At 39.3% G+C, this 23,786-nt stretch overlaps 1 protein-coding gene across 1 annotated transcript; it reads right to left on the bottom strand.

Moving 5' to 3' along the window:
* Window positions 1-23,786, bottom strand: erbb3a (erb-b2 receptor tyrosine kinase 3a). Its single transcript, XM_042503938.1, has 29 exons — window positions 23,388-23,786; window positions 13,931-14,088; window positions 12,753-12,939; window positions 12,306-12,431; window positions 11,416-11,481; window positions 10,805-10,923; window positions 10,370-10,511; window positions 9,708-9,821; window positions 9,093-9,210; window positions 8,884-8,957; window positions 8,698-8,788; window positions 8,500-8,517; window positions 7,312-7,529; window positions 7,094-7,226; window positions 6,848-6,941; window positions 5,949-6,103; window positions 5,814-5,867; window positions 5,584-5,725; window positions 5,382-5,501; window positions 5,190-5,288; window positions 4,626-4,811; window positions 4,349-4,504; window positions 4,109-4,184; window positions 3,846-3,992; window positions 3,004-3,101; window positions 2,669-2,851; window positions 2,498-2,563; window positions 2,120-2,381; window positions 1-1,151 (listed from the first exon to the last, which is right to left on the bottom strand). The coding sequence occupies exons 1-29, from the start codon at window positions 23,473-23,475 to the stop codon at window positions 373-375; spliced, it is 4,269 nt and encodes a 1,422-aa protein (XP_042359872.1). The 5' UTR covers window positions 23,476-23,786; the 3' UTR covers window positions 1-372.

Here is a 23,786-nt window from a genome sequence, read left to right as displayed (position 1 = left end):
TAATGATTCAAAATATCTTTATTGAGTAGAAAATTTATTTCATATATCATCAATAAAAGAGGTCTCAAAAAGTCAAAAATCCAAACAAACACATTTGTCCTCAAAAGCAAGTTTTGTTCATTTCAAAATGTAAACAGAAAAATATAGCTTGTAATCTGTTCATTTCTGTTAATGTTCTCAGTGCTATTATTTCTGGAAATGTCCCAAAATCAAAGGCCTGAATTCAAGACATAACGTCAGCCTGTAACAAACAACAAAGCTGTGAAAAAAATCACACATTCGGTTTTTCAAAACTGTGTCATAGGCTACATTATTAACATGGCTTTTATTTTGGGTCCTTCATGAATACGTCTAAGAGATTTAAAATGTTCTTCATGTCGGCACTGCTTTGGGCTTCAGGAACATCCTGCTGTGCCAGTAGTCTGGATTGTCAAAAGATCTGTCGCTAGCTGGAGATTTCCCGACACCGACTCCAGCCCGCACAGTTACATAAGGCTCAAACCCAGATCGATGTGCCTCTGCGCCTCCTCCTGCTGCCTCCCCATCTCTCCTCAGATTCTGGTACACCACAGCATCTCCAGGCCGTGGGGCAGCAAAGGAGTCCATGTCCTCATACTCATACGCCTCGCCCTCATCCTCTCCTTCTATCTTCAGCTCTTTCCTGTCTTTAAGAGCTTGACGCAGCTTCGGCTGTCTATTTGTGTAGTGATAGTTACTGTCCTCCACATATTCATCCTCCTCTTCCTCCTCCTCCTCATCCTCCACCTTGCTGCTCATCCTTGCTAATGGCGGAGGAGGAGGAGGGTCAGGCACTGGAGGGCTTCCGTCTTTCTCACTTCCTCTGATGTCCATGTATTCATACTGAACTTCATTAGATCCCTGCTGCTCTGAGTCAGAGTTGTGATTGCTCCTCCTGACCTCCACAGACATTGCGGTGTCACCTGAGCATGCTGTTGCTTGTGACGATACAGAGGAGGTGCGCTTGTTGTTCGGCTTCAGCCAGTGGCTGCTGTGCCGGGGCGAGACAGGTGTTACACAAGTCTGCTTGTTCATGTACTCGTATTCTTCCTCATCTGGATCATCCAGGATGCCTGAGGAATGAGACTTGTCCGTCCTGCCATGAGGGGCTCGATATGGGGAAAGTAGGGTATCTGAAAAATTCAATAAAGAGAGGTTTGTGTTAGGAAGGAACGAAAGATGCAACAATTTATTGGCAAAACATCAGTGTCGGCCTGTATGTGCCTTGTTGGCCTTCATCTGCCAGTCGACAAATAAGATGGCATTTCCCAGGTCGCCTTCTGGACAGAAAAAGCCAGTAAACTCACTATCAGGCCATCAGGGATGTGTAATGCAACATTGTGAATAACAAATTCACATTGAAATCAGGAGGAAGAGAGCTAGTTAATGCTAGCAGCTGGTGGCTGCAACTAACAAGTAACGGAGGTTGCGTTGAGTTACATTATGATGCATTCAAGTTCAGGCTGTCTACAGTAAAAATGGTGGAATTAGGTGAAGGTATATTATAATGTTATCATCATATTTTCAAATATAGTCATGTGAAATTTAATTTTTGACAAGAAATTTCCATTTAAACAGGTGTTTGAAGGAGATATTTGTTTTTTTTTAATTTTCAAAAAAGATTTGAGGACTTACAATGCATTATATATAGTAAAGGGGTTTTAAAGCAGTTATTTATTCATTTTTAAAAATGTTTTCATCTGAAAGTAGTATGTGCATATATATCTTTATATATAAAGGCTGTTTGATATATTTGTATGATTTAATTTGTGCTCACTAAAATTTAGTGGGATGAAGGGTTGAATGACTTTTAGACAGTTCAATTTTTTTTATAATGAAGATTTCTTTGTGTCGCTTGCACAAAAGCTGAAAAATAAAAATAAAATATAATAAAATAAAATCTGTATCAAACAAGCCAAACTGTTATTTTAAACATCGGCCAAAAAATTCAGCGCATCCCTCGTAGGAACTTTACAAAAAATATCAGCCTACTAACACTGCAGTTCTCTAGTCCTTCCATAAAATGGTGGTTGTGACACAGCAGAATAAACCCTGAACATCTACACTCATTTTCAGTCAACAACCTGAATGACGCCCTCACCTCTCTCAGGACTGTCTCCAGGAAGCACGTATCCGTTCTGGTCCTCTTCCTCCATCTCTGGTGATGGAGTCTCTGGTGGCCCGCCAGACAAGCTGTCCCTCTGGGACATGTAAGCGCTGTCCTCGCGTTGACGTCGTCTTTTCAGGCTCCCTGCCAGAGAAAAGTCCTCACTCATCTCCAGCTCAACTGCCGTGCCGCAGCCTTCTGAGCTCTCAGACACGGTGCGAGCTGAGTTCAGTCGAGAGCGTGACTGCCACATGGCCTGCACAAGACACAACAAACACACCTGCATTAGTAAAATGGCAAAGACAGGAAAGAGCAGGAGGATGATGATTATATGTTTAAACAGTTTTCATCACAAAAGCCCATTTTAGCTACCTGTCCTGCGTTGTCAACACCAGGGGTCATGGGCAGATATCCAGCCACATTTGGAGTAAGATTAACCTTTACAAGAAAAGACAGGAGTGAGATTCAGATCCAGGAAGTGACAGAAAGGACAGTTCAAGATATAAATTGGCCATGACATTGATAGGAAGAGGCGTCTCTTACTCTGTGAGTGTCCAATCTGGAGAGGCGACTGAGGCTCCTGGACTGAGACAGGTGGTGGGGGCCTGGAGTCAGACCATCCACCACCTCCTCCTCCTGTTCCTCCAGTTCAAGGTCTAGATCATCCAGGTCTGCACTCCGCTGGACGAGCTCATCCGGGGCTGAGTCCTGTTGGCTGCAGTCCTCCTGGAGACAGAGGTAGGACAAAGATTAGCATACTGCACGTAAACTTTAACTGAAGGGCTACAATAAACAAAACATTTCTGTCCACAGCTAAAAAAAACAAACAAGTGCTAAACAAATTAGGCGCCCACTGATTAACACAAAGCTTTTCTTACTTTGATCACCAGGTAGCGAGGTGGGTCTCGGGCCATTCTCGTAAATTCATTCGCCAGCTCTTTGAATGTTGGACGCACATTCTCATCAATCATCCAACCTGGAAATTAAAAATAAGAGTCATAGTTTACCACTCATTCTATCAAAGTAATGCACATTAAAGGACATCTGAAACTAATTAAAATGTAATTTAAAGTAAAACAAATGTAGAGTCTACAGGCATGCTAGCAGATCCAGCCGTACTCAGGTATAGTGATGTTTGAGCTCAATGCTGGTGTCACACGCCAACATGCTCACAAAAATAATGTTTACATGCAGATGGTGAGGCAAAGCAGGTACAGCATAATGTTTTACCACAGTGCAGCATGTTAGCATACTATCATTTGCTAATTAGCACTTAACACAATGTTTTCATTGCTTAGAACTTCGATGGAGATGGTTACAAGAAGTACGAGGTACCAGGTACTATTCAAAACTTTTGCTGATGGAAAACCAAAAAGAGCAAGTTTAGTTGGGTAGAGCCATGCCGCACCATGCAGTGGAAATGCAGCATGATACAGTAGTTATTTAAGACATTTCACTAAAAGTCAGAAATCAATATTATGTTGGCACAAGAGGATGACAATTCATCCTCTGGGGAACATGATGGTTCAAAATTTCATGGCAATCTGAATCCACCAAATAGCTGTTTATTTCAGTCTTTATCAAAGTGGTGGATCAACTGACATATCAATACAACACTGCTGCCTGCTGCTAGCATGGCTAAAAAGCATTACCTTGCATTACTGCTGTCATTTTGTAGTTTAGACCAGATGTAAAAAAAGGATAGAAGAAAAACACTCACACTTGACCATGACCATGTAGACATCAATAGTGCAAATTTGAGGCTGGGACAGGCGCTCGCCCTTTTCCAGCAGATCAGGAACATCCTGTGGACGCATCATGGTGTACGGCTCTACCCCATAGGACATCATCTCCCATACCGTCACACCTAAAGGAGGATGACAGCTTTAGTGTCGCATGAACAACACGACTGGTGCAACTGAAATATCCACAACTTCACTACGGTTTTCATAAACACTTTATACTATCCAAAATGGGACTCACCGTAACTCCAGACATCGCTCTGATGTGTGTATCTGCGAAACAAGATGCTTTCTAAGGCCATCCATTTGATTGGTGTCTAAAGACGTACACAGAAAATGGATTAGTTCAGTAATAATTACAGAATAAGTGTTGAGTGAATGTGAGTAAACAGAAGCAGTGTGCAAAATAAATTCAAGTCAGTCTCTTTAAGAACTTTGATCATGTCACTGAGTATTGCATAGTTTCTGCAGAGCTACAGACCTTGACCTCATTGTAAAAGTACTTCTTGTCATCAGGGTAAAGTAGGTCTGCAATGCCGTAGTCTGAGATCTGAGCAGTGTAATTATTCTTCAGGAGCACATTTCTGGCAGCCAGGTTCCTGTGGACCATCCTATTCTCCTCCAGGTAATACATACCCTGATGAGAAAGGACAACAAAGCCTTTAAGTGCTTGGATATACATGGAAAAGACCCAGCAGTGTTTAAAAAAGTACCTGTCCTCACACAAACGGACACACATAAAAATGTTGGTTGTTTACCTTTGCGATTTGAACACACCAGTTGAGCAGCCTCTGTGGGCTGAGTTTGTTCTTGCAGTTCCTGACGTGCTCCAGCAGGGAGCCCTGACTGCTGAGCTGCGTGACGAGCTGCAGGCTGGCACCGGGACAGATACCCAGGGTCCTGACAACGTTAATGTGGTCCAGGCTTCCTATCGTCATCATGTGCTGCAGCGACATTTACAGTTAATCATTATGGATTTTAGAAGGAAATGTCAACGTATAAATCCTAAAATATTCAGATTCCAAAGAGTAGTATCTAAAGGTTCATATAAACCACATTTCTCAGGCTCCAGCAACACAACAGGCTTCTGTATGTTCATTATATTGCAAATAAACATTCCTCAAATCAGTAATAAATTAGCTATATTGTGGAGAAAGTACTTGAAACGTACAACACATACAAATCAACAGCAGAGAAAAGCTGTAGGAGTGATTTGAGATGTTTCTTTAGATAATATTTGGCATGAAACTTCTGTGAGTCCAAGGGGGACTCACAAAGAAGCACATCTAAAAGATGTTTTCCTTTATGTCATGATTTCTTACATCTGTCAGCTCATAGAAGGTTTGCCGTCCAGTGCGATCATGAATCGTCTTTATGGCCACAGGAAGCTTTACCGTATCACCCTCAGGGATCCAAATGCCCTGTGATGTAAGGCAGAGAGACAGATTCATAATTTGTTAATGTCAAATGTGCAAGAAGGTGACTGTATAGACTACTACCACAATCACCATTACCTTATGGACTGATCCAAACACTCCGTTACCCAGCAGCTTGATCTTACGGAGCTCTGTGGGCTTCAGGATCCGAGCGTGGACTTTAGACCCCTTCTCTCCAGGATCCAGAGGCTCAAAACTCTGTAGGCATATACAACATGTGTTCAAACAAAACTTTAACTCAAGCACAACAACATTGGGAACATTTCAGACTCTGACTCACCCCTCCACTTTCCATGTATCTCCTCATGGCTCGCTTGCGACGAATGGCGAGGCCTCGGCGGTACAGAACAGTCAGCACGAAGATAGAGAATGAAGCGAAGAGAAGGGCGATCACTCCCAGTACGATGGCTGTGGTTGCTTGTCTGATGAAGGAAGGGACAACAGATGACTTGATAACGAATCAAAATGTCTAAACTGTTTATAATATGTCAAACAGAGCAGAGAACTTACCCAGAGATGTACTGTGCTGAGCCCGCACAGTCTCCAAGTCCTGGGCCGTGGCACCTTAACACAGAGAAGAGGTATATTTGAAATAAGCATAAACATGAGATTAAATGCAGAGAGAGAGCTTTACTCATCTCTTACCCTTGGGTGCAGTTAATGTGGCACGGTTTACAGTGTCCTTGCTTGTTAGGGAATTTAAAGATGACTTCCTCCCCTCCCATCAGGCCCTCGGGACACGAGGAGACACAGTGTGGACCGTCCTGCAGGCTCGCACATGCTACACACTGATCTGCCCCCTTGAAAGGAGAGCAAAAGAAGCTTAACAAAGATGGGACACTCCAAGTCTGTCTTTGCAGTCATACTGGATTTTGGCCTTTAATAAAACAGCAAATTTAGAATTTACTACAGCTAAAATTAATAGAGTGCCCTAAGACAACAAAGGCATGGATGAATATCATAGCTGCCCTTAGGCTCATAGACTCACAGGATGTAGACTATAAGCATGAGGGTATAAGCATGAATGGATTATTTTATGGACAGAAGTCCAGGGGCCCAAAATGTGATAGTCCCACTGGACCTAGCCTGTAAATGTTGCTCAAACTAACACATACCATCTAGGAAGAGATTCAGAATACTACAAATGTGCACAAAAGGACGCAAAATGACCACAAAGAGACACAAAATGACCACCAATGTTAACAAAAAGACATAAAATAACCAAAAATTGCCAGACACAAATTGACATCAAAGTGACACAAAAAGACCACAAAGAGACACACAGAATGAACACAAGGAGAAACAAAATTTTTTTTAAAAAATCCCCAAATGACCTTAAAGACGCACAAAACAAGAAAAAATGTAAACTGAAGTCAGTGATCATAAGAAGCATCATCATGTCACTAGGGGGCACCAACACACTTGAAGTTATGACGACAATTCTTAAGCATTGAGTACTTGTTTTGTGAATATTAATACAAAGCAGCGCAGCTATTCAGTCTTTTGTTTGGCATCAGTTTGTGACCGAATAGTGAAAATCATACCGGGCCTGTGCAGGTCTGCTTCCCCTCCTGGACCTTACACTCAGGGTGACAAGGCCTACACTCCCCCGATCGAGTAGCAAACTCCCGCCTCTCCCTGCATTCAGAAAGTCAATCACTCTAAAAATCTCTCAACAGACTTCAGATAAGATTGAAACACTGGGGACAGCTACGGCAAACATTACTCATATTAAGACAAACACTGTCATTATTGGTATTCATCTTATTAGTTTGTGTGTAAAGACTCACCCAGTTAAGAACATGCAATCTGGCACGCACGTCCCCCCCCTGCTGTATTTTTTACAGGACACACACTGGTTTGGCCCCGGGCCCCAGCAACCATCAGAGGAGCACAGGGGGTCGCACACATGGCCCTCATTAACTATACACACAGCAGAAAAAAATACTGTAACATCATCATAAACTATGAAGACAGAGCTGGTTAGAAATGATCCACCCTCTCTCACCACACTGGAGTCTTGGCCTGTTCTCCTTGACGTCGATGTGCTTGTGGCGTCGCTGTGGCCTAGAGCCGCTGGTCAAGATACGCGTCCAGTTGACAGTGTCATGGTAGCAGAGCTTTTTGTTTCCTGTGATGTAGACGCCACCATCATTTATTTTTCGCAGTGAGCGTAACCCCAGGGAGGTCAAAGAGCGGATCCTCATCACCAGAAGAGAGTATCCCCTGAAACAGTGAGAAGTCAATAAATGTTGTTTAAGGGATGAACGTTGACAAGTGGTGTGACTGTGTCTAAAACAATTTGGAAGCAAAGAAGGTACTGGCATTTTAATTTGAAAACTATCTTTCTGTACATGGGAGGTTTAAATTTTGTTGAATTTCTCAGATGTTCATTAAAAGTTTTGCAATTTCAAAAACATTATATTTATAGAATACCTCACAAGCAAAATTAACATTTATGGATCAATTACTCATTGTGTGGTACCTTAATTTTGTGAAGAAAGTTGTGTGACAAATTGTAGACAGATGTTTTAATACAATTTTGCTGTTCAAAAATAACAAATACATTGAGTCCCCATTGTACTTCAATTGCAAGTAATTGATATGAAAATGATCATTTTGGAGATAAAGTATTCCTTTTAATATATTTTTTAGGGTTCTCAAATACATTTAAAATATTCTAGTGTCCTGCAGTCCCTGCTGTGTCCTCCAGTTACTTTTCTGAAACTCTGTACGATCACATCCATTACAGAACGCAAACTGATCGGACACAAGCCTGATTTTATTCAGGCTTACTCGCTTCTCTTGGTAGCCCACGGTGGTGTTTGAATTTCACCAATTCAATTTTAAAAACTTGATTTTTATGACTCGAGTGGACACATCTTAATTTGTGAATCTTAAAAAAACAATAGTACCTTGAAAATCATGTCTTTGAAATTGCACAATTACTTCCATTAAAAACAACCACATTTTCAGATCCCCAAATTTTGCAGCCAAATACATTCAATTTTTATCAGAAAGAGCATGCAAAAAAACACATGAACTAATTAAAGAGCTGCACCCGTCACCAACTCAGTCACACAATCCCAGCACTGAATATGCCCTTTTAGAATAAAATAGCATAATAACATCTGGACCAAGAAAAATGATTTTAAACTGAGGTGAATACAGGCGGGCATGCCAATTTTTACTGTACCTTTTAGAGCTCACTCCTCTATGTGGGGTAAAAATGAGATACAGCAAGGGAGCAAAGAGATACAAGATAATCAGATTCATGAAGGTTTAGTCTGCAATGCAGTGAAAGATACAACAACATGATAGTCACACAGCTTTAGTCATCTAGAGAAACAAAAACAGCGTTAGAACAAAGGGAGAGAAAAACAACACTGCTCACTTGTAAAGTGTTCTGCCCTGAATTGTTTGGAGGTTGGAGAAGACCGACAGGTCAGACATGCTTTCAGGCCACGACTGGATACTGAGGATGTCTGAAAATAAAGACATAGTGTTCAAGAGGACAGAGCGCAAATACTGTGACGTAATATTAAAAACAACAGTACGCTGACAGTTTAAAAACACACACCTGTAATCTCCCTCACGGTGTTGAAGATTTTAAGTTTCTCCGGATCGAGGGCTGGTACTTTATTATAACTATCACTTTAAACAGAGAAAAATAAAAAATGAAGGCCTTTTGCAAAAAACATCAACACAGCACAGATGAAAATACTTGTTGACCCACTAAATACAGTAAAAGCTCTGTTTCATTGTATTAAAACGAATGCATTTGTTTACCCTTTTATCCCAGTCACCAGGAAGTGCAGACTGCCTTGGATCTTAGTGCAGTTTATGAAACTGTCAATGTTCAGTGCGTCTACTGTCTGTCTGGTTGGTGTTCCTGTGCCGTGGCAAGCTGGGAAGATGAGGAAGAGGAGGAAGAAAAAATAAACACATATAAAGTCAATTAGAAGCAACCAGCCGCGTTGGAAAGCACCTCAGTACATTTACTCAAATACTGCAGTTATTATTCTGAGATATTTGGTTCATTCTATTTTAATCTACTTGATTTCTCTCAACATTTTAAAAGGAAATGTTAGATTTTTACTTGAATACATTCATTTGACATTTATATTTATTTTGCAGATTAAGATTTTACACAAAAAAAAGCAAATGATCAACAAATGAAATTGAATATTTTTTTGCGGTTTTATCTATCCCAAACAGCAGGGCAGTTATACATGACACTTACACATTAAATCAAATCCAATCAAGTCAAATACAATTAAATCAAATTAAATTAAATATGGATGATATAGAACTTGGGTGTTTTAACATTGTGACGGTTACTTCTCAAACCCTTGCTGACAGAGTGGGACAACTGTGAAGGAGCTGTTGAAATGTCTTAAATACCTTTTGGACAGAGTCCTCCACAGGGTTCACATCTTTTCACTCCGTTTTTATCCACCTCCATTTTCTCAGACGGGCAACTGCTCACACATGAGCTGCCATCCACCACAAAGTTAACTGGAAAACAGAAACAAAAAATGGCTCAAATTGTGAAAAAAATATGAAGAAGCTGTTGAATTGTCTTAAACACTATGCTAGTATTCATGGAAAAGAGTAAGATATAAGCAGTTTTTTACAACAGGGTGGCAGCTGACGCTTTATGAAAAGCTTTGAATGCTGAGCAAAATCTTATGGTAACAACAAAAAAAAAACTGCAGTGATTACAAGAAACATAACATGATGCCTGTGACTGATGACCATAATCCATAGAAGTATTCTATATTTATGTATTTATTTTGTTTATTTATTATATTTTAGCATGTGAGTTTTTTTTTTTGTTCTTAATATTCTCTTTGATATTATTATTATTATTATGCATTAGTTATTTTCCCAGTCTTGGTGTGCTGGACAGTCTCCCAGTGGGTGGGTGTGATGCAAATGTTGATGCAGTATAATGTGTTTGTTGTTTGAAAAATCAAATAAAAACATCTAAATATAAAAAATGCATCTATGCTATAAGGAGAAATACGCATCTTTTCTGTGTGGGCAGCATGTGTGGGACTCACGGGGGCACTGGGCCACACAGATGGAGCCATACTGGTACTTGGCGTTGGGGTTGGGCTCCAGTTTAAATGTGTGCTTGTTGTAGATGAGGGTCTGGGGACACAGAGGCACGCAGGCCCCCGAGTTGTTGAAGTTCCTGCAAGCCTGTAAAACATTGTAAAACATGGTCAAAAACACATTTTATTTTGTGTGTTTATGTCCATGATGGTCTATTTCCAAAGCAGAAATGGTAGGTGTGTCTATGAACATTAACGATGGCTCTCTGTTGTATTAAAGGCATGACGGCGTGACAGCGAGCCAACATGCACTGACAAGTGGACACTGAAACTGAAGTAGCTAAATGAAATTCAGCCATATATTTAAATATTTTCACCTGTGCTTTTTTGTCATGTCTAAATGTCCTCTGTGAAAAATGTGTTTGGAAGCAGCAAACTCACAAAGCAGTCTGTATCCAGCGGTCCAGTGCAGCCTCCAGCACACTCAATGTGACAACACTCGCTCGGGCTTCTACCAAAACATCGGCCATTACACTGAGGAGCGCACACAGTCTTTGTCACTGAAAGAGATGCGAGTTTGTTAATTTCTTAATCTATTGCAGCAGTGTCTTCCATTTTTTTTTAAATGGAAGACACTATGCCGTTACATTGATTTTACCCTCCATGCTCGCTCATACAATGTCCACATGTGCAACTCATCTAAAAGTTACACCATGCTTTTCTGTGATAAGAATGGATTTAAAATCACACAACAAATCAGATGCACAATATGTGATGAAATATTAAGTATCTGCATGAATTTGGATGCATGGTTTTTAATATGGTGGTTCCAGTGTTCATTTTTTCTGTTTCAGTGTTTGAAAACTCAAAATTTAGCCTTGTTAATCTAAATGTTCCCTTGTTTTCTTAATGTAGTACAAATGGAAACCCAAAAATCTTGCTGCTCCCTTGGTTCATCTGTAAGGCACCCCAGGGCCACAACTCCCACTTGGGAACCACTGTGTTACAAAACTGAGTTGAAAAAAATGAAGGTTGCTTCTGTTGTCACTCACAGATCTGGCACGTGTCGTTTCCTGGACTCCAACATGGAACGTCTCCGCATGCTTCGTTACAAGGCTCTAAGATATAAATTTCTCATCAGTAGATACATTTTTACATTTGAAAACAGACAAAAGTTTGACATTTAAAGAATACTTGAACCACACATGATCATTTCTATATTACTCACCCAAATTTTGTTAAATCTGTGATGAAAACATTGTTTTTCCTTCATGCCTCCAGTGAATGAAGAAGAGAAAATTCCAATGAATTGCTCTAAGGGGGCCATGCCAACAACAAAACTATGTCAAAACATCTCTTTACAAACTCTCATAACTCTCGCAGTACAATCTAGTCTCATTTATCTAGTCGTGTGTGCTCAGTTTTTGTAAAAACATTTCATACGTTTTTGCTAAACCTTACTATGTACAACACTTCAGCATAAACAGTCTTGTGTATGGACAAATAACGTGCCTGGGCAAGCAAGTGTGTTTGAGTGATGCTCATTATAATTCAAAACTCAAATCCATGCACTTGCGCTGCTGTGCTATGTGTATGCTGGGTGTTTTAAATAGTAATGTTTTAGTGAAAATGCATGTGGAAGTACTGAGCATTCAACTTGATAAAGGGAACTTTTTGTTTTAGTTTTGCTGTAATTAAACACAAACCCCCTTGACTTCAATTAATTTATTGTTTTTATTTCATTTATTATTTTTTATTATTATTCATTAATTTTTACTTTAATTAAGAATTTTCACTGGATTCTTTGTTCACGGAGGCACGCGAGAAAAAAGATTTCTTCAAAAATTCACAAGGGTTGAGTACTTGACATATAAAATGCCATTTTGCCAATGTGGGTGAAATGTTCCTTTAAAATGAAAGGCGTATCATCCTTTCCACTCACTTTCAGGCCCATTGTCTGCGATCATAATATGAGCTGTTCCATCCCTCACGATGTCCAGCCAGTTCACCTGCGGAGCGTAGCTCAAGTACTTATTCTGGATGATCTTGACTCCTCCCTCCAGTATTTCTGTTGGTGGCATACAAACATTTAAATGGAAAAAACACAATTAGGGAAGCAAGCCCGAACAGATCCATGACTCATCCTATCATACTCTGCCATTCGCTGTTTACTACGGCTCATACAAACTCAGTACAATGTGCAGGAGCTCATGTTACAGTGGCGGTTGAGACATTCCAGGGACTTCACATCACTGCGACTCCTCACACCGCTGCCGTAGGTGCGGCTGCACTGTGTGGGTGTGAGAGCTCGACAGTAACCAAGTGTGACATCCTTATCTGCTCCAGCCTCCCACACTTAAACACACTGACCGAGTGACTTCCTGTGTACCTGTGAGGTGTGTCAGGCCCAGTTCTTGCAGGCCATGTGGCCCGTCCTTCTGGTAGTTGATCATCACAGCCAAAGCGTACTGACCCTCGTACAGCGTGCTGCCTCTGATGACACGAAGGTGGTCAAGAGGTAGGCGGCTGAACTCGTTGAGGGCGATCAGGATGTAGCCCGTCACCTCCCTGATGGACTGTAAAAGTGATCATGGAAGAGAAATTAAAGAAAGTACAGGGTGGTCAGAAAGTAATCTGATATGATTTAAACTAATGGATTAGATCAAACACTGAAAATTGGTTGTTTTTTTTAATATATTCTGAAATTGGATTAGATGACATTATCCAGCCTTGGCTTTCATCTGGATCAAGCCTCCAGTTTGTGTAGCTTGAAACTTTTTAGTAGGATGGGATACCTTTAATCAAAAGAAAAAAGCAAAAAAAAAGCAATCAGGATTATCCTGATCCCAGCAGAAGGGTTGATTCAGGGTGGATTTCAGAGAAAAAATAAATAAATAAAATGTTTAAATTGCTCAATACAATCTGGTAGTATATGTAATTTATTTATTGTTTGCACTTGATTTGTTTGAGTGTTATAGTGTACAATAAATAAGAATAATATAGGATTTAGTGCCAAAAATAGCAAACAAAATGTATTTATTTTTAACTCTAATTTATCACTTATTACAATGACACCACCCAAAGTAGTTTCTAAGAATTGCTCGTTCTCTCTCCCTCTCTTTCTCCTAATGTTCATATATATATATATATATATATATATATATATATATATATATATATATATATATAAACTGAACTGAGCCCAGGTGAACAGAAAAACAACTACTGACTCTCCTCTCATTTTGTTAGTCATAGTGATTGTGATCAGAGTCACCACCTGGCAGCACAGGTGTGTTTTTGCTTGTGTTGTTAGTCACCATGACTTCAGTGCAGTGATTGATTAAGAAAAGGCGACATAAATTATCTCATTTCGCCACTGAGACAGAGACATCATCCAGTAAAGATAAACAGCTCAGATGTGTGATCGTCTTTGGCATCAGGTTAGTCCACGTCCTTGTCTGGACTGGTTACCTTGCAGATTTTCTCAGTGACACATCACCTCTGCAGTTCTGCAGGAAGTGTACCAGTCGACTTGTTGTGATGCCTCCATGGTGTTCTTAGCCTTACCTGGAGGAAGGAGAAGTCTCTGTTGTGCTCCATCATGTTAATCTCGAGGTTGCCCATCACAATCTCACAGCCCGTGTACATTTCCTTCATCAGGGTGTACTGGATCTCTGAGTTTCCTGTCGTGCTCAGACCATTCTTGGTGCCGGTACAAAGGACCACTAGAAAAGTAGAGAAAGAACTCTTGTTAATAAGCGTAAAAAAGGAAACGGATTACCAGTTGGAAAAAAATGATAGCAAAGATCATTTTGTTTGCGTACAAAAAGTATGTGGTGGTCCACAAAAAACCAAAATGAAGTATGAAAACCGTGCGGGTAGAAAGTCACAGACAGAGATGTAACAACTTCCAACAAACTTCTTTTAGAAAGTAAGTGCACATTTTAAAAAGAATTCATGATTTTTATAAAAATTAATATATTAATCCTCTGTTCTTAAATGTTGTTATATTTGGTGAAGAGCATATTCTGAATTATGACTTATGACTCAAAACTTAAAGTTTAGGACAAAGGACTTGACTGGGGACTTGAGTGCAGACTCAAAACAATGACTTGGCCCCACCACAGGTAAATACTTATTAGCACACAAAATGTATATTCATCCACAACTGAAAACAGTCCCCAACAAATACACTGTTGAATTTATGTTTTTTTTTTTTTTTTAAATAAAAGTACATAAAGAGCCAAAGTGAAACCAGAAGTTCTGTTCCAGCAGTAAGATTTAAAATCTGAACCATATGCACTTTATTGATCCCTGGAAGGAAATTGGGTCATTTTAGAGCTGCTCTTACATGTGGAAAAAATTAATTAAATGAAAAAGAATATGGGCATTATGCTACAATATACAGTATAACACAATAGAAAATAAGAAATAATATGAGGAATGTGTACAAATATTTATAATATATTACAAAATATAACAACTGTGTAAATAAAAATGCTGAGAAACTGGATCTGTTGGTGTGTTCATTATAAATACAAGAATAGTCTAAATAAGAATTAAATGAAAATATGATATTTGTAAAAACGCCAGTAACTAAAAATGTGGCCCTGGAAGAAGAAAAAAACGCAGTATATTGTGTGGCTAGTAATTGGTATTTTCAGGGGATTTATTGTCACTAAGAAAAATATAGAATAACAAAAGCTCTGTCATTTAACAAACATTAATTCATTCAATTCAATTTGATATAATTTATCAGTACTATATTAGTACATACATCTTCTCCCAAATGGAATGGGTCTAGAACCACAAAAGTCAAAAGGAAACTGATGTTCACACAGTGGTATTACAATACAAATACAACAGTGCATATTGTGTTAAGTCATTTATGAGGACACAGCGTTCGCTCTTATAAAGACTGTTTTATGTCACTCACTACAAACCACCGTGTTCTGCTCGCACAATATCAATGAACGTACTGTAACATTGCAACAAGCTGAGGATTGTACACAAGGCATGTCCCTCTCTGAGATAAACATATGAGGCCTTGTTTATGGTCTGTGGGAGTTCAGCCATTCAGCTTCACTTGAAGGCTGCTTTGCTATTCAAATGTCAGACAGGAGAGAAGCTGCTGAGAGAAAGTGGAGGGACAGAGAGGACAGAGAATTTCACGTGACTGTTGATCTCAGTGTCAATACTTTGTCTGAAAATAATAACACGCACTTTTGTAATGTACACATTGTAACGAGTACAATATGCCTGCATACTTTTGGTCTGTGGTTGTTTTCAAACGGTCCATGCCCCTCAGTTACAATTAAGGGAAATCTTAAAAGTACATCATACAATATTTCAAAAAGTGGTGCGATTCCAACAGTGACTGTTTAGGAAGATCTGTTGTAATGTGACTGTGACCTCAAACAAGAGGATTTACCCAGTTTGGTGCGGAAGAGCTTGACTGATCTGTGCCCATCCAGCACCGTTGGGATAAATTGGAAACTTGACAACAAGTTCACCATCAGACCCTGACCTCACTAATGGTCTTGTGGCTGAATGAGAGCACATCACCGCAACCAGCCTCCAAAATCGAGTGGAAAGCCTTCACAGAAAAGCAGAGGCTTTTACCGCAGCACATTAATCCCCAATGTTCAGGTGTTATAGGAACATCTTAATACTTTGGGCCATGTAGTATAAATCTGCACATACAGAGACATTTCTCAGTCCCTGTCAGGTCAAACATATTGTCTCACTTCCCACCATGTTAAGAATTTTTGGTTTTATTTGTCAAAATTTCTCCCACTGACCAATTTAATGTTGAAAATATGTTAAATAAATGCCTATTGTACATCTATTTATCTTTAGACATTTAGATTTCAGTTGTTCTAGGTTGAAAAGTTTGGTATAAATCCAGTCTTGGTCTTGATGAAAGAGTAAGCAGAATCTGCATATATATTTAAAAAAAAACATTCACAGTATGAACACGGGATTATGCCGGACTTTGTTTATACATATATATATATATAATTATTTGCAGGTTTTTATGTATTTTTAATACATTTAATAATTATTTTAAAATATGTTATAAGCTCTTGGTATATAACAGGGCTATTCTTTTGCCCAGTGGGCTGCTTCTGTGCGGAGGTGAATGGAATTTCATGTTTGTTGCTCAAAGAATTAGAGAAAAAAAGACTGAAAAAGAAAACAGCAACATATTTCTCAAGTGTCAAATACAATATTAAGAATATAGGAAAACTCTGTCAATAGTTTTCATTCAGGGACTACTTCTTCTTTGTTGCACATCTTTTTTGAATACTTCATTCTGATTGGTCAATTACACCATTCTACAGTCTGTTAGTCTCAAGCAGATTGCTGCTATGAATTATAGATCATAGCTATGGTCACAGTTCTGATCATGGACTCCATTTGATGCAATAAAATCATTTTAAAATGAATAAAATAATCCTCATCATTTGTGTCACATTGTACTGACTTCTTCATTCTGTAATGTACACTGCCAACAGGTTATCACTGCGAAATAAACCACTTAAGGGGTCCTGCGCCAGGGTTTATTTCCCAAAGATGACCTGCTCGCTGTTTATCCCTTATAGAGACAGCCGATTCCAATGAAGACTAGTTTTTACATAGCAGTGTGAGGGTTATCCAGAGTAATAAGGACATTTTTGTTATTTTTTTTCTTTTTTTTGAAGTGATTTTTAATTCTGTGAGCATGATAAAGAAAATTCTATTCACCTCCTTTTCATTAGGATGTTGGTAGAAACTCAAAGACTACTGTGTCGAAAACTGTGCCAATAAAACAAAAACCACCTGCATTGCCTGAGACCACTACAGGCAAGAGTGATTATTTATTTATCTATTTTTCGGGTGAAGTGACCCTTTAACCTAAGTCTAAGCGTAACCGTGAACCAATCAACCCTTGTTGGCTTGTTGTTGATTTTGTTGGCCTCAGTAAGGATCTGAGGAATGTTTTTGTTAAACCACACTCACACTCAGGTCACACACACGAAGTACGCTCGACAAACACATTCCTTCTCCTGACATCGAGTCAAAATAGAGCCTAGCAGAACAACAGGATCAACAAGGGCATAAAAAGGCTAATGATTATTAACCTCACAAGGCCCAGCAGGGAGGTCAAAGCACAGTGTGTGTGTGTGCGTGTGTGTGTGTGTGTGTGTGTGTGTGTGTGTGTGTGTGTGTGTGTGTGTATAAGAGAGATGCGTGCCTCGAGCATGTCCAATGTCCATAAAGTCCTGATAAGAGACACTTTATTGTATTTCTGAGAACACTGGGTTCACAGGAAGTGGCACTATACCAAATCGTATCAAAGAATCAGTTCACTCACATCACAAAAACACATATTTCCCCCCTGCAAAGTAGTTTTGGTTTGATGTAGTTTGGAAAGTTCAGCTGGCACGTCAATACAACAAAGATGAATGGAATTTTGTTTATGATACTCAAGACTTTGTTTCCAGAAATAATATCTCATTCATAACAGTGACATTTGCTTTTGATTTCTTTTCACGCCATTCTTTAATTTGCTGAGCAACATAAACACAAGTCAAAACACAAGTGAATGACTTGATTCTTTAAAGTGGATCTTCTCTGATTTTTAACACTAAGATCAGGTTTCTCATCGGGAGGAGTTCTGCTCAGCCTGTGAAAGCAGCTCTGTAATGTCTGGTTTGATTCTTTAAGTGGCTTTTTAAAATCTGAGAATATAAGCCTGTCATATGGTTAATCTGGATTTATGGAGACTAAACATCTCTTACAAAAATGTGTCAAACTGGGGGCATGGAGTTTAAAAAAGACATAAGTATGAAGGGTCTAATGCTGAATTCATGAAATGTCAAAATGAACGAAAAAAAAACAGAAAAACTTCCAGTTATTTCAACTTGGGAGCTTTCCTGCGTTACTCCAAGATGGCAGCTAACTTCCAGTCTTGCACCACATCAATATGCTAAATTATACGACATAGCTGTACTCATTTGTTAACAGTTTAGTTCCTTTTTAGTTGAATCGATTGTATGAGTGTTAAAGGAGTAGTTCAGTATTTTGAGAAATGCGCTTATTTGCATTTCTGTCGAGAATTGGATGAGAAGATTGATACTACTCTCATATCAGTCTGTTATACTAAAAATTACTGCCAAAGCCTGTTAGCTTAGTTTGGCACAACGACTGGAAACAGGGGGAAACAGCCAGCCATTGTCTGTCAAATGGCCCAAATAAATGCAGGCGTGGTATGTTTCTGCAAACCATGAATACAACATTAACATTTGTATGTCATTAAGAAAGAGGATACATTGAAACTTTACATTTCCTTGCATTTCAACAAAACTGTGGTTCGTTTGACGATATGTTCAGGTGCAAAACATACTTGGTTAAGGTGAGGAAAAGATCAGATTTTAGCTTAAAATACCAGGTTTTGGTGAAAAGAAAAAAACACCACCTTTTGTGCCATTATCCCCTGTGGAAACACAAGCAGTATTGTTTGTTGACCTACAATAGTGGTCTGCAGCTGACAGCTACATCGCCTAGTTGTCCATCCATCATCTCCTCCACCTTTTCATGACCAAGTCAGCTCATATATTATGTTACTTTAGACAGGTTGATATATGTGAAAATGAAATGTAAAAATGTAACATAGGCCTATCTGGTTTTTTTTTGCAGAAACGTACAATGGCAACATTTCCATTGAGTGCTGTCTGAGAGTGACAGAATTAACCTTCCAGCATTATATTCTATATCAGTACATAGTTAAACGTTGCATATAGTATATATAGTTATAGTTTTAATGGCTGGATATTTGAAGCACTATTTCTATGCTCTGTGCAGTAGCAAGGCGACCGTCAGGGGCTCCAGGAAGTCACCACTCCCAGCCAAAATTGCACGACCGACAGGTGCTCACCTTTAGTACGGTGTGTTTCCTGGAACATCACGTCATTGTGCCCTTGGTCGTAATAGCTGTTTCAGACCGGAGGTTTGAGGACATTTTTTTCGCAGTGAAAAGATTTTTAATACCACTTCCTGAAAGAACAGTAGTTTTGTTATTTTTCTTCCCTAAGAAATCAAAATACTGCGAATATTTCCAGCCACTGAATTTGAATGACTTAGCTATAGCTTGCTGCATTCTGACTTTCTGGTGCCACGATTGCAGAAAATTAATCCGGAGAGTAAGGAAAGGTAACGCATAACGAGTAATTTCGTTTTGAGGTAACTTTACTTTTACTTTTATTGATAAAAAAAATAATAGTAATTATTTACACTTCTTGTCACTGTAAAAAGTAATATTATTATTGTAATGCCTTTCGGCCCAACAGTAGATGCAACTACCAGCAATGGTGATTTTACATATATTTTACATCAGTTTGTTGTCAATTTTCTGTTGTTTTCAGCAATGGTAGATATCGCAGCTGTCAGAAATTAATAATACGCATAGTCTATACGATGTAACATAAGCATGCCAAAATAAAAATCTAATTAGTTGCACTAGAAGAAGGACCCGGTGTTTTTAGAGCTTGACTCATACAGGGACTGGGTTGTGATATATCTCGGCCTCTTCTGTATCCATTTTGATCATCTCTTTTGAAATCATTTCTTGCAAGTTACATTTGTACTAGTGAAATCACTAGAGCACTGCTTAATGACACAGGACACGATTTCTTTAACATTTACATTTGTGCATGCTCTAGCACAAGCCATTTCTATACATTGCACTCCCCAGTTTGCTCCATGTCAGGGTTATCAGCTTCAGTGACTAATTTGCTCTCAGAAACTTTTGATCATTAAAAGCCATTCAGTTGAAATGATGTCAATTTATGAGTTGCTCAAGTGTGACGCTCTTTATCTACTCCACCTTAGTTAAGCTATCAGTGGATGACTAGCTGTTGACTCTGCACCATTTGAATTGCCTGTTGGGAAATACTAGTGAACATCTGCGCATGTTTGCTCGAGAACCTTCCACACGCCACAGTATGTACATTTTGCACGCAGTTCGAGCACAGCCCACTCTGAAAGGGGATAAACTGGTTTGCACACATGCATTACAGTATGTGACAAAATGGTATGTCAGTCATGAAGACAATACACAGGCTGCAGCTGTGGGTGCTGGAAATCTCAACAAGCCGAGTGGGTTTATTCTGTCAAAAGAGGACTTTCAGTGTTGGCAGATGGATGATTGAGAAAAGCACACACACATCAACACACACACATGCACACAATGGCTCTTTTTTAAAAGAGAGCAAAACAAGTGTAGTGCATCAAGACATGTAGCCAGGCTTCTGTGTCTGTGCACTGACACTTTACTCTGTGTGTCTCCTCACTCTTAACAGGCTCTACAGCCTGTCTGCCTTATTCCATCACTATCATATACAGCACATGAACTGAAAGAAAAATGGTCTCATTGTCCTCAGTGCTAAAGTGTAACCTAACACATGACCAAAACAGGTTCAGCTGTTATTTTCATTAGTCTGCTACCAGGGTTTAAAAAAAAATAGGGAGAGAAAGAAAAGAAAGGAGGGAGGAGGAGATAAATAAGCTCAATAAAGCGGTTGAGACGATGACTGAGGTAAACAGAAACTTGGCACAGGATGTGCCAGAGATTACAGCATACCTCACAAGTGAGTGCGCGCATACACGCACGCTTGCAAACACAAAGACAGACACCTGAGCACATGAACTATTCCATTTTGTGGTGCATTCACAGCCAGAGGTTGTGTACATATGAACTCTTTTCTGTGTCCCCAACATGCAGGACTGCTCAAACTGCAGTGAACAGACTGAGGCTGACGCAGAGAGTTGCTTAACATCATGCTTTGGCAACAGGAGCAGCAGCATATTTGCTTTTTGACGCATCAGCTATATGGATGTCACACCTGTAAAAGTACAGAAGCAATTTAAAGAGGCAACAACTGTTGTTGTTTCACTGAAGGATACAAAATCAAATTTTACACTCAGGTCTTTTACACTTACAACCCGAGCCTCTTCTGACACATCACATATGTAACATCTGAGACCTTTAACTGATGTGCACTGTTTTGTCATGATAATATTTGTTAAATAAAAATTCACTTCCTGTTGGCACAACAGCTGTATGGGAAAATGAAAGTGCTACAAGCTGACAGTACCTGTGTTGTTTACAACATGAACATGTTTGTGTAATGTGTTTGTTGATTTGTCTGAATAACCAAGCCCATGCATCCTGCAGAAAGGTGCAGTAAAGATCTAAAATGTCAGGTTTAACATAGAAAAAGGCACTCTGAATGACTCCAAATGCTAGACCAAACTATATTATCATTAGTTACTGTATTATCTACTGACCAGTTAATCTCATATATCACAGCTTACATGTCCATACAAAGGTTGGTGTGCAGGTGCAGCTTTCTACAGCAACATAACAACTTAACAGCCTCTTTCATAACTGCCTATTACTGCACAACAAAATCCTGTTCAACAGCTGACTTAAAGAGCAGAGTGATGACAGTAAATGCAGCTTTGACAAAATAAACTTTTTGAAACTCCAGAAAATGTAGAAACTTATTTCTAAGGACTCTATAACTCAGAATTAACTTTTCTATTCAAAGGTTTGCATCAATGTTACTCTTCAATATTAAGGGTACTAAAGTGGCTTTGTATTTGTTAAACTTGGTTGTGAAGTTAAGACAATATTTACTGCATTAATTGCACAGAAGGATCTCTTTCCAAAAAAATCACATGAACCTTCTCATGTGATCAAATTGCATTATTCGTGTGCAATTTGGTGTTCAGTTCAGGTGCCAGAGGCTGTGTCACCTGAGTAACAGCTGCCTAAAGAGTGATGTTCATATTGTTTTCTTTTTTCAATCTCAAAACACCACTCGATTCACCTGCAGCCAGGTGACCACAACCAGAGTACCAGGTCAAAGTTCACAAAGTCTCTGCTGAGATTCAAATCACAACACCTCTCTGTCACTACCCTCAGTGGTGGAAAATAACTGAGTACATTTCATCATTCAGGCGTAGGCTCCAAGCGCCCCCCTCGATATTTAGAACATGTGCATTTGTCGACCCCCCCGCCAAATAAAACATGAAAATAGCAAATGACTTATTTTGAAAAGATTAAACACATTTCCACTGTAAACTGATGCGGAAAAAGTACAAATTGGTACTTAAAAAGTATGGAGGCCCCTAGAAGCCCCAATTTTATGTGTTCCCGTCTAATGTTAAAACAAAACCTACACCCTGCTGAGAGTGCTCTAATCAAATACAATTTTGACACACTTAATTATATTCAGAGAGCAGTATTGCAATGTTTACTCAAGTACATTTGTTGGAGTCACAATTTGTAACTAGAGCTTTAACAAAAAATAATCTGCAACTGATTTGATCATTTTTAAAATATTTTTTCAAGCAAAAATATAAAACATAATGAAATTGCATCTTCTTAATTGTGAGAATTTGCTACGTTGGATTCTGCTCTCCAGTAAGTAATTCATTGCTAATACTTATAGTACTTTTACAACATAAAACATGACATTTGCTTTTAATAGAGAAAATTTCCACTGTGGTATTGATGCTTTGAAAAAACTAAAATCTAAATACTTCACTCAACACTGACTTTACTGATAAATAGAGAGTTAGACTCATCAGAAGTAAAGCTTTTTTTCCATTTTAAAGTAGGCTACAGCTCTTTTGGGCTGACAGCGGTTGTCAGTCAACAGGCGGTGTAAGGTTGGGCTGCTCTGTCGCAAAGCCTTGAAACAATTGAGACAAACATGATAAAGCACACACAGAGTCACAGAGTCGTGGGAGAGGTGCAGTGACTCACAGCAAACAAGTTTTACGTGTGCGGAACAGGTTCTCGTGTCTGCGGTTAGTGAGGGAGGACAGGTGTTCTCCTAAACGAGTGAGCAGCTCTGATCCATGTGTTCACAGGGATTTGTCAAACATGTTCCCGGATACTCGAGTATTTAAAAAAAAAAAGTGTGTGTGTGTGTGTGTGTGTGTGTGTGTGTGTGTGTGTGTGTGTGCCCACCTCCTTGTGTCTGCGCGCCGCACAGTTGGAGAGCACACAGCAGCAGGACGCACAGCACCTGCTGCACCTTCCTCGTGAAGGCGGTCATCCTCACTCAAATGTCCGGTCTGGTGACGTTTTAAGCAAACATGCCCATCACATTAATAAGAACTTTGTCCTTTTCTCATCAGAAATCGTCCTTGGTCGTTTCAATCCGAGAGAGTCCATTTAGAGAAAGTGGCTGTGTGAAGTTAATCCAAATTGTCTCTTAATCCTCTCCTTCGCTGTCTTTTAGTATTCAAATGAAGAAGTAGATCCGTCCAGTAGCGAAAACCTGTTTGTGTTTTCTCTGTTTGACATTTAACTGAGCCGTAACTTTACAAGCCGCCCGCTCCGGCCCGTCTGAGAGGAATCACTACA

Source organism: Plectropomus leopardus, chromosome 2, assembly GCF_008729295.1.
Source record: "Plectropomus leopardus isolate mb chromosome 2, YSFRI_Pleo_2.0, whole genome shotgun sequence".
Taxonomy (NCBI): Eukaryota; Metazoa; Chordata; class Actinopteri; order Perciformes; family Serranidae; genus Plectropomus; species Plectropomus leopardus.
The sequence above is the reverse complement of the archived record's forward strand: the minus strand, read 5'-3'. Positions and strand labels throughout refer to the sequence as shown.

Bases quoted from the DNA above. Each gene is read 5' to 3' on its own strand.
- erbb3a (XM_042503938.1), bottom strand. From the start codon at position 23,475: ATGACCGCCTTCACGAGGAAGGTGCAGCAGGTGCTGTGCGTCCTGCTG. The intron at 4,812-5,189 runs GTAAGAAATCAT...ATGTCGCTGCAG, and splicing joins CCTTCTATGAGCTGACAGAT to CACATGATGACGATAGGAAG. The intron at 2,564-2,668 runs GTAAGAGACGCC...TTTCTTGTAAAG, and splicing joins CCAGATTGGACACTCACAGA to GTTAATCTTACTCCAAATGT.